Source organism: Crocodylus siamensis, chromosome 1 (genome assembly GCF_052110815.1).
Source record: "Crocodylus siamensis isolate JL-2025a chromosome 1, ASM5211081v1, whole genome shotgun sequence".
Lineage (NCBI taxonomy): Eukaryota > Metazoa > Chordata > Crocodylia > Crocodylidae > Crocodylus > Crocodylus siamensis.
Genome location: NC_143395.1, coordinates 1971172 through 1985340, shown reverse-complemented (window position 1 = coordinate 1985340; position 14169 = coordinate 1971172). Strand labels below are relative to the sequence as shown.

Sequence of the window (14169 nt, the reverse complement as noted above, 5' to 3'; positions counted from 1 at the left end):
AGCCAGCCCCTCCATAGCACATTGAGCCAGGTTGGAGCAATCTCAGGGTGGCAGGCTGACCTCCTGGGCCCCCTGCCAGCCAGGACTACTCTGACCTGGTTCGTTGTGCTGCAGTCCTGGGGGCACATTAAAATGCAATGCCTGGACGCAGGGACCTCCAGCATGATATGTAAATTAATTGCACATGTCGATGCACCCGGTGTAAAAAATAGTCCCAAATTACAATGTTTCAAGCCCTTATTTTAACTTGGTTGAGGTACTCATTCCCTCCACCCACATATAATATTTTCAAAGGCAAATGTATTGATTGGAGGGGAATCACCTTCCTTTTAAGTCCTCAGAGCAATAGCTTTGTTGCAGAGGCAGGGTATTATAATTACTTAACCCCATTCTTTTTTCTTTGAAAAGGTTGAACTTGCCAAAAAAGAAAAAGAAGGTGGAACATGAGGATGAAGAGCGAGATAACTCTATGAAGTGCAGCAGTAGCATTGAGCAGCTAGATGCAGATGGAGACAACTCCAGCGAAGTGTCTAGTGAGATTAATTTCAGCTATGAGTATGCTCAGATGGAAGTCACCATGAAGGCACTCGGTAGCAATGGTAAGCAGCAGCAGTTACTGGTAATGCAAAGAGGAAATAAGATTATATTTTGAGGACCCTGCAGCCACGGAAATACAGCTTCCCCTTGGATACACTTTTGTCTTTTTGGTTGACTTCTCTCTCAATCGTTTTTACTTGAGGAAGGGGACTGGAATATTGACAGTATTCAGGACTTTGGTGTATTTGAGTTTAGCTGTGTACGTTTACTATATTCTGTCTAGCTTTGCCTCTAGTAGTGTCTAAACCTATGTATTGTCCTGAATGCAAGATTTTTGGTTTCTACAGTTTTAGCTAGCTGCCTTATTTTGGGGAAGTAGCTCCATCTTTGTCCATTTCTAAACTCTGTTAAATATAATAGGAATGGACTAGATGACTCTGCTAAATTGTAGAAAAGAACAATAGGTGTTGGGTTTTGTGAAAACTAAGAGGTGTGCACCGAGGGGTGCATTGAGTCTCGTGAAGAGGGCCTTGAGTTGAACAAGATTAAGAACCACTGCCTTGTTCAGATGTCTGAACACAGCTCAAATACCTTCTTTATTTTTAACATCTGCTTAGATCCAATGCAGTCAATCTTGCAGAGCCTGGAGCAGCAGCATGAAGAGGAGAAGCGGTCTGCTCTTGAGCGGCAGAGATTAATGTATGAGCATGAACTAGAGCAGCTGCGAAGGCGACTCTCTCCTGAAAAACAACACTTCCGCAGCATGGAGAGGTTCTCTTTCCATTCCCCCAATGCCCAGCAACGCTTACGGCAGTGGGCAGAAGAGAGGTGGGTGATGAGAATGTGCATGTTTTTCAAGGAAGGCTGGTTAGACTTCCAGTCTTAAAGCTGATGAAGTCTGTTCTAAGATTTGAGATGCTTTTCACAATAGCCCATGTAGTGAATGGGTCTCCTGAGAAGAGCTCAGTGCTAGTGTTGTGGGAGTAGCAGCAGCAGAGTCCCCAGAAAGGTCGAACATCTCTCTCTGTTTTGTCTTTTATTTCATCTGCTCGTGGAGGAACTCTGCAGCATGATCTCAGGTCACTTGTCCATCCTCATTTTAAGAGCAGAACATGGAAGGAGTATGGACTCCTGTATAAATGTCGTCATTTTATCATTAGAATCACTGCCGTTCTCCCAGTCAAGTATTAATAATCTAGGAATATAATTTAAATGGATGCATTTTAAAGCTCTATATTTATGCATTTAATGCATTGATGTATGTAATATATTTATACATACATTATGTATATATTATGTGTATTGATTCATTTAAAAGGCTAAATCTTGAAATGAATCATTAACTCATTTAAAAGGCTCAATGAATAGCTTTTTGCAAAAAGATATTTATAATGGGAGATGCCGCCTTTCGTCTCCAAGTCTCCGATTCCGGTCCAGCCCAGCTTGGACACGACTGTCTAATGATGTGTTGACAATTTGTGCGGAATATCTGATGTCACTTTCTACTATGCAGGAAGTATTAATTGATCTGCTAGGCAGGGAGGCTAAACAGACTGTAACTTGGAGACTGCACTACCCTTTCCATGCAAAATGGTATTTTCTGCATCCTTTGGTCAAAACTGTGGAGTAGCTCACACAAAAACTGCCTGTTCTATGGATAGGGTGGGGGAACCATCTGATCTGGTCTCCGGGCCAGGCAAAATGTCTGGGGGGGGGGGGGGGGGAGGGGTGTGTGTGTGTGTGTGTGTGTGTGTGTGTAGGGATGGGGGATGACTAAAAACAGGTGAAGAGTCAGTGTTCAGCTAACATTTCCATGTTCAAATGAGTCGCATTGTATATGAAATCCTGTTCATACCTTACCTGCATGGCAGTGATCCATTCCAAGGCCCTCAGTTTTCTACTAAAATCTAGTCAGAAGTTCAGTCACTAAACCTCATCATTCTTTTCTTCTTTTGAAAAGAGAAGAAATGTTGAACCAGAGCCTGCGAAAGCTGAGAGAACAAATTGTAAAAGCCAATTTATATGTGAGAGAAGCCAATTTCATTGCCGAGGAGCTGGACAAGAGAACAGAGTATAAAGTCACTCTGCAGATCCCAGCTTCAAGCCTTAATGCGAACAGAAAGGTGAGACGACAGCTTGCATAACTGAATCATTATTCGATCAAGCGGGCTCGTGGACTCTTCATGTTTGTCATTCTGCAGCTCTGATGATCTAGATAATCTGCCAGCATGTTTCTACTTGGGAAGGCTGGTACTGGAAAAAAGCTGACGTATCTTTATCATATTTCATGGTGTGAAAAGTATAGAAATATGCTAGCCCCTGGAAATGTGTCCTTGGGCAGAGGTTCACGCACACACACCATCTCACTCATCGTTCCCATAGCAGCAATGCTAAAATTTCAAGATGCTGTGGATAAAAAGCCTTGAGAAATAACAAAACCTGCTTTTAAAGATCAGGCTAAATTGTGATGACTTGATCTAACAGCCATGTGTTTCCCGGTCCTTTCACATTCATGTAATGTGCCTTCATGATAAGGTGTTGTGATTGAGCTGCTGCCTGATCAAATGGCTAGAAAAATAACATTTCTTTTTGGAGGTGGTTTGTCAAAACCGTTCACAAAATCCAAGAAGTCCATAGTAGTAACATTAGAGTTTCTTCAAAATTCTCTATTTTATTCCTCCCATCACTATGTTGCATATAGGGAAAACAGTATCTATCTTATGTATTTCTTAATATCTAAATGCTGTACAGTCTTGAAGGAGTTGAACTTCACAGCACCTTTGTGGGGTATGAAAGTCACACCCCTCCCCATCCGTAGAACAGGACTGGGATATAAAAGGACAGGGTTTTGTAGGATCTCTCAGTGCAGGGAATCTAACCCATACCTCATATCCCAAATCTTTACTACTTGACTATCCTCCCTTTCTTTCACCCAGATGTGAAACAGAGCTTAAAAAGTCAGGTCAACCCAGTGCATTTCACCCTATCATTGAAATGTGTCTTAGTCACTTTAAAGCTGAGCATTATCTACATAGCAAACCTTTTTAGATGTAATTTTGTGGCTTGCCTTATCTAGGGAGGAAGGGGTTAAGTGACTTCATGAGTTTGGTGGTTGTTCATAATAGTAACCATTCTTTGAGCTTAAGGCTACTTTCATTTGAGGATCTTAATTACATCCTTGATTTCATCCCTGGAACATTTCTGTAAGGTCAGGGATTTGCAAAGATCTCTGCCCGTTTGCTGGAATTAAGTTTGGCAGTTTCAGAGGGCAGGTCTGCTTTGCTTGATGGCAAGATCTGGATCCTGCCACTCCAGAATTTGGTTACTTAAGACTTTAAAAAAACAAAAGAAATGTTCCTCAGTACGTTCTGTGCAATGTTTCACCTGCTGTCATGACCTGGATTTCTTACTCAAGTCTACCTGTTTCTGCAGCGAGGTGCAATTCTCAGTGAGCCTGCTATTCAGGTGAGGAGGAAAGGGAAAGGCAAACAGATCTGGTCACTGGAGAAACTGGAAAACCGGCTAGTGGATATGAGGGATCTTTATCAGGAGTGGAAAGAGTGCGAGGAGGACAACCCAGTAAGTAACAAGAGGAAAGAGACTCCATTATTGTGGTGATAAATGAGACCCTGTCATTTAAAGAAGGGAAGAGAGGTGGTGTGATCTTTATTCTGGAATATAGCTGCTTTTCTGAGCCATCACACACTTGTAGTGCTAACCAGAGATGTTCTTGATGGTTCTTCAGTATTTCATTGACCTGCTTGATCTTGTCACTTCCACGTTTCTCTGCACTTGGTTTGATAAGTAAACAGGAACTAGAATCCAACAAGAGAAGCTAAGCAGAGAGCTAGTGGGAGATCAAATTCAGATCAGCTTCTGAATGTTGTGAATATAAAATGATGAAAGAAACCTTGAGGACAGGCCTCAAACTCTGCCTGCAACAGCACGTACAAGTAGACTTTGTGTGGAGTTTTCTGATCCATTCTGGCCTCTTGCCTAAGTCAGAAGCTGTGAAATACCTGGCTAGTCATGCAAGGATGTGAAAATGCTGTCGCATTAAGCATTTCATTTACATTTGCCTTTTTTAAATTTGCTTCTAGATGATGAGAGCTTACTTCAGGCGAGCGGATCCATTCTATGACGAACAGGAAAACCACAGCCTCATTGGAGTGGCCAATGTTTTCCTCGAGTCCCTGTTTTATGATGTGAAGCTGCAGTATGCTGTTCCAATCATCAACCAAAAGGGAGAGGTTTGTCATTCCTTCCATAAGCCCTGCTTGTTTGCTGTTCACTGTAGGCGAGCTGAGCTTGTCAACGTTGTAGGGAAGGCGTTCCCAGAACATGTGCCTGTTACTGTATAGCATTTCAGGACTGTGGGACTAGTCCTCTCTTCTGTCTCGTCCCCAAAGCATCTTAGGGTAGAAACAGATGTCACCTGATGTCTCACTTGTGCTACCACACCATTTTTTATGGTGACACAAATTATGAGCAAATAGATGTCATGCCATGTGAAAGGAAAATCAGTGCTGCACTGAAAGGTATTAATAGACTACTGCTTTATTGCAGTGGCCATCTATTAGTTCTGGGGCAGGAGAGTACAGGCAGCCTGAGCTGCTCGCACTCTCCAGCCACCCAAGGCAGGTACTCTGGGGGCTTAAGGCTCCTCCAGTCTCCGGACCACATGCCCAGCTTGTCCCACTTAGAGAGGTACCTTGTTGAATCTCAGTGCACCTCTGCCTAAGCAGGGAGAGCTGATTGAGGGGGGCAGATCTGGCTGAGCAGGGAAAGTAGGGTTCACTCAAAACCGCCTCTGGAGATCACATCATCCCTTGTGCCATACCATCAAGGTTAAGACAAGGGGTGACACGTTTCACCCAATGAAGTCTGCCGTGCCCCGGCACATCACAGCACAGCTAATCCGCTTCATTTGGTAATGTCTATTTCTAGCCTTAATGATTTAATGTTCCAAACACCGGTATCGTGATCGTGAAACGTACAGATCAGCGTAAGCCCGTTGCCAGGCAGAACATGCGTACGTAAATGAGAGGCAGTTTGCTGTGGCCAGCATGGTCCGCAGATTCAATTGTGACTGAAGCTGAACTCTTGCTGGCACTATACACAGTCTTCCCTTGCCAAAAGGGCTTAAAATCCAAGACCAGACAAATGCATTGGATAAAACAATGGAAGAGAGGAATCGGGGAGGACACACTAGATGCGCACGTGCCTGGTGGTGCACTAGCTCTGTAGCTGCCTGAAATGATTAGAACAGACTGTTGCACCACACTCAATCTTTCCAATCCTTTTTTCATTAGGTGTCAGGTCGTCTTCACGTTGAAGTTGTGCGAGTGAGCGGAGAGATTGAGGAGAGACTAGTAGGAGGTGAAGATAGCCCAGACTATTCAAGCGACAGTGACACCCAGGAGAAAAAACTAGTCTGCATGGTGAGTTTCTAGATGCATTCCAGGGAAGCTGTTGTGCTAACCACTGAGCCAGCACTGCCCTTCCTTTTACAACCCGTGTGTAAAAAAACATAATTAAATGTTCATGGTGCATTAATTTCTTTTGTTAGTGATGAATTACATAGCGTATGCTCTGTTTACAGCCTATGTTCAGTTATGCTATCATTATCCTACCTTGTAAGTTGTTAAATTGTTAACAGTATATTTGGAAGCATTTTGATGCTTCAGGATTTAAAGAGCAAAGCAAAGCAAATGGCAAAGCTAGTGAGGTATGCAGAATTTCATACCCTGGGTGTATTTGTTTTCACTGGCTTTTTTTTTTAATGCCTTTTGTTACAGAATTTGCCCTAGAAAGCCTCTGTCATAGAATCATAGAATCAATGAGTCGGAAGGGACCTAGACAGATCATCTAGTCCGACCCCCTGCCACGGGCAAGAATGAGCACTGGGGGTGGCGGGGGTCATAAGACTGTCTTGTCATCTCTCATAGCATTTCATATCCTGAGTGAAAATAATGCAAGAAGACTGAATCCTATATTTCTCTGGTCTCATGGTGGCATTTTTTCTTCTTTTTCCATCTTCTTATTGAGGCCATACTCTATTGTTTTAATTATGACTCTAGGTCGTGTGCACATTAACGCTGTGTGTGTGGACTGTCTTGGAACTAACTTTAGATTCAGTCTTCTTGCATTATTCTCACTCAGGATATGAAATGCTATGAGAGGAGAGAAGACAAGACAGAGGCTTTCTAGGGCAAATTCTGTAATACAAGGCATTAAAAGAAATCAATGAAAACAAATACATCCGGAGTATGAAATTCTGCATACCCTACTAATTTTAGTCCCAAGTCAGTCCACACACAGCGTTAATGTGCTTTAATGCATCTATATGTGCATTAATGTGCATTTGCAGGTATCAAATTTAGCACAATTAGCCCCAAATCGCCATTTTTAAAGTGCATTAAGAGTGCGCACATGTAGAAGCGTGCCCAAATGTGCCTTAAATTTAGGCTAATGCACCTTAAAGTGTCTCATGTAGGAGATGCACCCACTGTGTGCGTGTGTACATGTTCCTATACAAGCACACATACACTTGTAGTTGTAGCTGTTGTTGTTGCCACTCTTGTTGTTGCTATCATGATTGCTGTTGCTATTAATACTACTACTTTGTTGTTGTTATATGGGATGAGCAATTGGAAAGGCTGACTTTACTTCCACATAGGAGCAGACAAAATAACCAAATTACTGGAGAAGTAGGAGGAAAAGGCCATTATTCTTAACAGGTCCTAATTTTAGTTGAACTCATTTCTCCAACTGGGTAAATAAATTTGCTTTACAAAATCTTAGACTTTGCTTTAATGTAGTTTTGATTTTACAGTTTGACCGGGCCATGAATTTCAACTTCTTTTTATACCTGGCTTTACTAAAACTTGATTTTTGGGGGCTATGCTTGGCTTTTAAATTCATATGGTTCATAGCATTCTAGAAGTACAGTGAAAACGACTTTTGGACAGAAGGGTTGCAGGAACAAAAGCTTCTGTTTAGGTAGAAGTACAAGGTTTTATTAAATTCCCCTTGAAAGATAATGTATGGTATCCCTTTGCTTTTAAAAGTAAAGAATAAATCTCTTGCACCTTTTATAAAAATCCGTAAGAACTTTCTTTGCTCTCTTAAAGCCAGTTTTTCAGTGACACCTAGTGATGATGTTCAGTGACTGCAGCCAAAACATTTTACCTACAGCTGTTTCAAGGCAAAAAGAAATGCATTTTGGCCAGGTCTTTGTGCCAAAGTAGTTCATTCTCTAATTGAAGAAGTTTCCCAGTGGAGTAGAAAGACGTTATTCTAACCAAATGGATTTCTTTTGCATTGTGCTTAAGTGTTACAAGCAAGGTAACTGGTTTAAGATATGCTTTTCTCTGCTTCTGTGTCTCCTTCAACTAGATTAAAATACTTCAGGCTACAGGTTTGCCTCAGCATCTCTCCAACTTTGTGTTCTGCAAGTACACCTTCTGGGATCAGTCAGAGTCAGTTATGGTTGTCCCTGAGGTGGATCCCTCCTTATCTGCGACCCACAAGGAGCCGCGATGCATGGTTGTCTTCGATCACTGCAATGTAACTGCTTTTTTGATTTATCAGTGCATTCATAGATAAACACAGAAAATTAGTGCTCTGAGAAAATGTTTTTGTCAGTCACTTTTGCCCCCCTTTTTTAACTAATAATCTTTTATGATCAACATTTGAAATGTCTACAGATGATATTATTGGTACAATTATTTGGTGTGTAGTAATTTACCATTCTTTTTTCAGTCTTGCAAGTTTAACACGGTTTCTAGAAGTATAATTTCTGTCTGAAAAGGATTAATAAAGAATACTAGGGAGTATTTGAGGAAGGGCCTTGTGTCTGAGTTCGCCTGTTCCTGGGCTATGAGACTGGTCTTCTGAAATCTTATCCTGGCCCCTAGTTGGTTTGGGGATAACTCCTTCAATTTATCTTAGTATCCATATCTATAAAAAATAAAAATAGCCACCCCATCAGGGTTTTATTGAGGCTCTTTTATTAATAAAGTACTATGAGCAAAGAATACCTTTCAAGCCATGAATTTGGATTTGGGGAATATACAGTCTTGGCTCAGCCATATATTTACCCTGTGGTCTTTGGCAAGTTTCATGTAAACCCTGTGCTTTGATTTTCCCTTTTTTATAAAATGAGGCTAATACTAATACTGTTGTCTTCCTTCTGCAATTTTTTCCTAATTCATTACTTTACATTTTAAATTGTAGGGAGAAGGGACTGGTTTACCAAGTTCTTTTTGTATAGCACTAAGTACCATAGATCTCCAGTCTCTATCAGGGCTGGTGTAATGCAAATAATTTGAATGGAGGAAAGCACAGGATGACTATCAAGTATCCATTTTTAATATTTGCAGAGACAATGCAATTTAGAGGTAGGAGCAGATTGTAGTATAAATACATTGGGATGCACCAGCCAAAAGCTTCAGAGTGGAGAATCTCAATGCCAACATCAAAAGCCTTTAAATGATTATGCAGAAAACACAGTAAATGAATGGGATTAGTCAAATTTGTGTGGCTTGCCTGATCAGTAGACTCAGACAACTTGGAGTTAATGGGGAAAGATCCATTTTATTCTAAATGCTTTGAAATATTTATTTCTAGTATGTGAGCTCCATCATGGGGAGAGAGTAACATGCAAGCTTAAAACAAGGTGAATTGGAAAGTGTGTGTGTGTGGTGGGAGTTTAAGAATGGGGGTTTACTTTTAACCAGTTTCGTAATTTCCATTTAGGAGTTTTCTGTGAATATTTCTGAAGACTTCATGGAGCATCTCTATGAAGGTGCTTTGGCAATAGAAGTTTATGGTCACAAACAGAGCGATCCTCGGAAAAACTCAGCCCTATGGGATTTGGGAATAATTCAAGCCAAAACACGAAGTCTTCGTGACAGGTAATGTCACACGCTGAACTTCCAGGCTGTTTAGGATCGTGGCAAATTCATTTATGTCTAGGAGACTGCATTTTAGAGTAGTTTTGAGACCAGTGGTCGAGTTCTAGATTAAGTAAAAATGTATCAACGAAGAGTCCGAATATTTGTACTCTTCAGTATTTACTTACAAAAGCAGCACATAAAATTGTAATGCAGGTCAAGGCAGTGTACTCGGGGGCTGTTTGCAGAACCTCATTCGTAAGATGATTTAAAACCTTTTTTATTTCTGGTCTTAAAGGTATTCAGGATAGGATGGTCAGCTGTAAGTTAAGACCTGATATCAGGTTAATTAACCTTTGAGGAAATGGGGAAATGAAGCCAGAGAAGGGCCGTATATAGCTGTTTACAGACATGGAAGCCCGCCCCCCAAAACAGCACTTTACTTTTAGCTTGGCATACTTCCACACTTGCCCGGGAGAGACATTGTATTAAGGTGACCCGGATCACCCAACATCTGTATAGGTCCTGCACTTCATTAGGCCTTTTTGCTGCTCTGAACTAGCAGCTAATTTGAATCAGTTTTAGATTAAAGTGCCAAAAAGCCATGCTGAAGTGCCCAATTTTTACAGGTGCTGGGGAGCTGGGTCAAACTGATGTGAGTCTCTTCCATTGAAGCGCTGGGTTTTTTGGGGGGGGTTTCCCCCAAAATCTGTCAGCAGCCTGTAAAATCATACATTTGCTTTATTGGTTAATGCATGGGTCTTGCAGCTTGAGAAAGTTCTTCACAGCTTGAGGCTAGATAAGTAGGGTGAGTTGGAATTTGAAGGCTCATAGACAAATACCTTTTACATGCAAACTTGCAGGAAGGTAAAAGCTCTGGGATGCAGATCAGGAAAGAGATCCTAATTGTGGGAGGCTCGCATGAAACCAGCATGCAAATCTGCCCGAAGTAGCAGTGATCCAATTGCACTGAACTCTTGCAGTTGAGTAGAATTTAAATGCTGTGATCAGTTGGGTAGTGGCTCTGGTATTGGATCGGTATGAAGAGCCCAGTACTTTCCTTATGTCTGGTGGCTATAAAAACTTTAGGTAAACTTGCCATCACTAGCAGTTGCCTCAGAAATGGCAATATTGACTTTTCCAGGTATGAGTGGCACTTGATTAAATGTCTCCCTTCTCCTGCATTACTGATATAAACCTTTAATGTGACATTTGACATTTTTTTCCAGGTGGAGTGAGGTAACCCGAAAGGTGGAGCTGTGGATTCAGATTCTGGAACTTAATGAGAATGGGGAGTACTGTCCAGTTGAGGTGATTCCTGCCAGAGAAGTGTGTACTGGTGGCATCTTCCAGCTCAGACAGGTAAGACGACAGCTACAAGCATCTGTTTGAAGAGAGGCTGACTTTTCCCTTCTGAAAGAAGTGGAGAAGCCTGCACACGTGCTAGTTCAGAAGGTTTCAGCAGGTGGCTGATGACCCCAGCAGCTTTGGCCCAGCGGTAGATCTCATGAAGGGTGGCTACAGTCTGAAGGAAATAGATTTGATTCCTTAATTATTTCCATTGATGCCTTGGGAGGCTGAGGTCTTCTGTTGCACATGCCATGTCTGTTTAGAGCGATAGCAGAGGAAGCGTTCTCTGCATCGCCCTAACGAGGTATTTCATCTTTGACCTGGAGGCTGGAGGGTAATTCATTCTCCATCATATGTTCAACGCTTTAGCTTTTCTGCTGAGACCACCAGCAGAGGAACAAGTTTATATAATAGTATTTTTGAAGTAGACACTCGAAACGGAGTTGGACCAAATTCTCAAATAGACATCAGAAAGCACCTTTGAGCTGTGGTCAACCCTGGCTGAACTCAAGCCAAAGTGCCCTTTATCTTCCTCTTAGCCAGCCAGTCTCCCATTATCTGGATTATACACATACTAAAATTTTAATAGTTACCAGGGTAGTTAATGGCTTAAACATCACTGTCTGGAGAACAGTGAAATGCTAAATACCCGTTAATCTCCCAAACTGTTATCATTTCCTACATTACCAGTTGTACCGTGGCAGGAGCACTATTCCTGGAACTGCAGTGACAGCTGAAGTGTGAAGGGTGCATAGTCCAGGCAATCAAGAGGAGTTAATTTCAGCTTGGTAACATTTTGCCAAATACATTTTTTTCTCCACTCTGCTGTCAAAACAGATGGGAACAGACATCCTATTTTTGGTCCTCTGAGCATAAGAAAAACCAGGAAAGAAAACTTCCTTATAGAGCAAAATGTGAACTTGCTGAATATGGGTTTTTTAGGGGAATTTAAGCCTGGCAGCAGAAGTGGTAGTTCTGCCTAATTAATATCATGTCTCATCAAGGCTTTTCAGTACCACCTTCATCAAAGTATGAAACGTCATTAGGTTCACATAGGGTACTGTAAATTAAGTCATCACCAGTAGAGGTCTCCATCACCAAACTTTCACCACTCAAGACTTAAGGGGAAAAAAAATTGCTGTCTTGTACAGGGGCAATCACGGCGAATCCAGGTTGAAGTGAAGTCTGTGCAGGAGTCTGGGACTTTGCCTCTCATGGAAGAATCCATCTTATCTGTTGGCATTGGCTGTGTTCAAATAAGACATGCCAAGTCACAGAAAGCTCATGAAAATCATCAGGTAAGATCCCGTCTCAATAAATATTCTTTGGTTGGAAGAAAAATGAATAATGCAAAGGTCCTTTGGAAGGCTGAAGAGAAGTATTTTGGGCCAAATCCACTTCAAATGGAGAGAAACTCCGCTGGCTGTAAATTATTTTATTGTACTGTTATAAACATGGAGCAATGAGTGACAATACAGCTCTTCTGGCTAGGATTTTTAGTGTGCATTTAGCTCTGGCTGGAGGGAGCCAGTGTGACTGTCTTTTGGAGCATGCTTCCTCTTTGACTGAGCCATCCCCCATAACAAAAACAGCTATTCTGTTTTTAACTCACCTGCCTACTCTTGTCTCACCTTTAAAATCAATAAATGAAGTACACAGAAACATTAGCTTAGTCTAAGGAGGAACTTTAATACAGGAAGAGAAAAGGCAGCAAGTTCATGAAATCCATTAGGGACTTTACTATTGCAAATAGGTTTTACTTAAAAAATACCAGCCATTTTGGTAGTTAATGACATTATAATGATAAGACTTAAGAAATCCTAGCAAATCAGTAGTTAAATAAGAACCAGTGTGATTTTTTTTTTTTGGAATGCTTAAGAGGACAGCAGCAAAAATGTAGTTGTGTTTTCATGATTTAAAAGTCTCGTGTAGTTCAAAAGCCACCCTGACACACTCCAACGTGGTTACATTTTTGGCTGTGTACGCAGGTGTGCAGGAACAGGCCTTTGACACCATGGCCTATCGTCCTTCGGTTTCTGGCGTGCTAATTGCTGCAGTGTCCCTGGTCTGCTTGATGGTCTCCCTGCAGGGATCTTTCTGCCCCTTATGGCCTAGCAGACATAATGCGTCGGCTAAATCACAGGAGTCCAGGCCTGTCCAGGGTTAGCAAATTCAAGTCTAACCCACCAAAAGCCATCCTCCCTAGGATGGATTGCTTAGCTTCCCCCCTGACACAAGGCCAACCAAATCCTGAGCAGTTTGAGATTTGTCTTCCAGCTCTCTCTGTTAGCTGTATATCCCATTACCACTGAGCTTGGCTGTCTAGACGTGCTAGATAAGGGGGCGTTTTGCCCTTTGACAGGCAAACTTGTTTCTCTTCTGGATATCCCCTGGGCTCAACAGCCATCTAAGGGGCTTCACAGGTAAATTGTAGTAGGGCCCCAGCCTACAAACTTTCTGCCTCTCTTGGGCCATCCTTCCTGCAGTCAGTGGCCCGACACTACTGTCACTCCCCTGCTCCCCACTGGTCTCTCCTACAACTGAACCAAGTGGGCTCCTTTCTATCTTTCTCCAAGCTTATTATCTACGAAGGCAGTTAACAAGGTGCAGATGGGCTCGGTCCATCTCCCTTAAACAACCACCTCCCTGACACAAGCCTTTAATATTTCTCCTTTCACAGATGTAATTTGATAACTAGCAATGTGGAGAAGAAGAATGAAATGACTCCCTTTTATATTTTTAAAGAGAATAACCGTCTAATTTGAACCTTGGATACATGATGTCCCTATCTGCATTTTTGTTTCTCAAATTCATCTCCCTTGTATGTCAAACATTTTCAAAAGGCTCTGAAGAGAAGAAAATACACCTTTGATGCTCATATGCCTTTTTAATTTTAGCATAGCTCAAATTTGCTTTTGTAACTTAAAGGAACACTCAAGTGTCTTGTTATCCCTTAAATTGCCAAGTATTTTTTTTTTTTTAACCTATTGAGGAATAAATCTCCAACAGCTTTTGGAAAACCCTTGCTTTTTCATTTTGTCCATTCACTGAATGATACTTTGTGCCTCACTGCAGATGGCCATCTTAATGATATTTTCTAGCAACGGGCCTGGTTTGATGTATGGCAGTATTGGAAGATCCTGTGTCCCATCAGAAACCGTTGGAAATCAGTGTGTCAAAGCTGCAGTGACTTTTCGCTTACTTTTTTTTATTTAACTTAACAATTTTCCCCTTCTGAGTGATCAAACTTACCTTCAAGCTAGACTTTTTGTCCAAATTTCTGATCTCCAAGGCTCACTATAACAAGTAATTAATAACTAAAGGAGACAAATTCTTCAGTTCCATTCTGGATAATCACTATCTAGATTTCAAGTTGTTTTGCTGT

The 14169-nt window shown here is 41.6% G+C and overlaps 1 protein-coding gene across 1 annotated transcript in view; it reads left to right on the top strand.

The window, feature by feature from the left end:
- Positions 1 to 14169, top strand: part of KIF13B (kinesin family member 13B) — a 186957-nt gene that overhangs the window by 106395 nt on the left and 66393 nt on the right. Inside the window, exons 16-25 of the mRNA XM_090026560.1 lie at positions 409 to 599; positions 1155 to 1365; positions 2498 to 2660; positions 3970 to 4116; positions 4638 to 4787; positions 5850 to 5978; positions 7936 to 8106; positions 9298 to 9455; positions 10664 to 10796; positions 11936 to 12082. Of these exons, the coding sequence (XP_089882686.1) occupies positions 409 to 599; positions 1155 to 1365; positions 2498 to 2660; positions 3970 to 4116; positions 4638 to 4787; positions 5850 to 5978; positions 7936 to 8106; positions 9298 to 9455; positions 10664 to 10796; positions 11936 to 12082 (1600 nt within the window). The remainder of the gene's footprint in view (positions 1 to 408; positions 600 to 1154; positions 1366 to 2497; positions 2661 to 3969; positions 4117 to 4637; positions 4788 to 5849; positions 5979 to 7935; positions 8107 to 9297; positions 9456 to 10663; positions 10797 to 11935; positions 12083 to 14169) is intronic.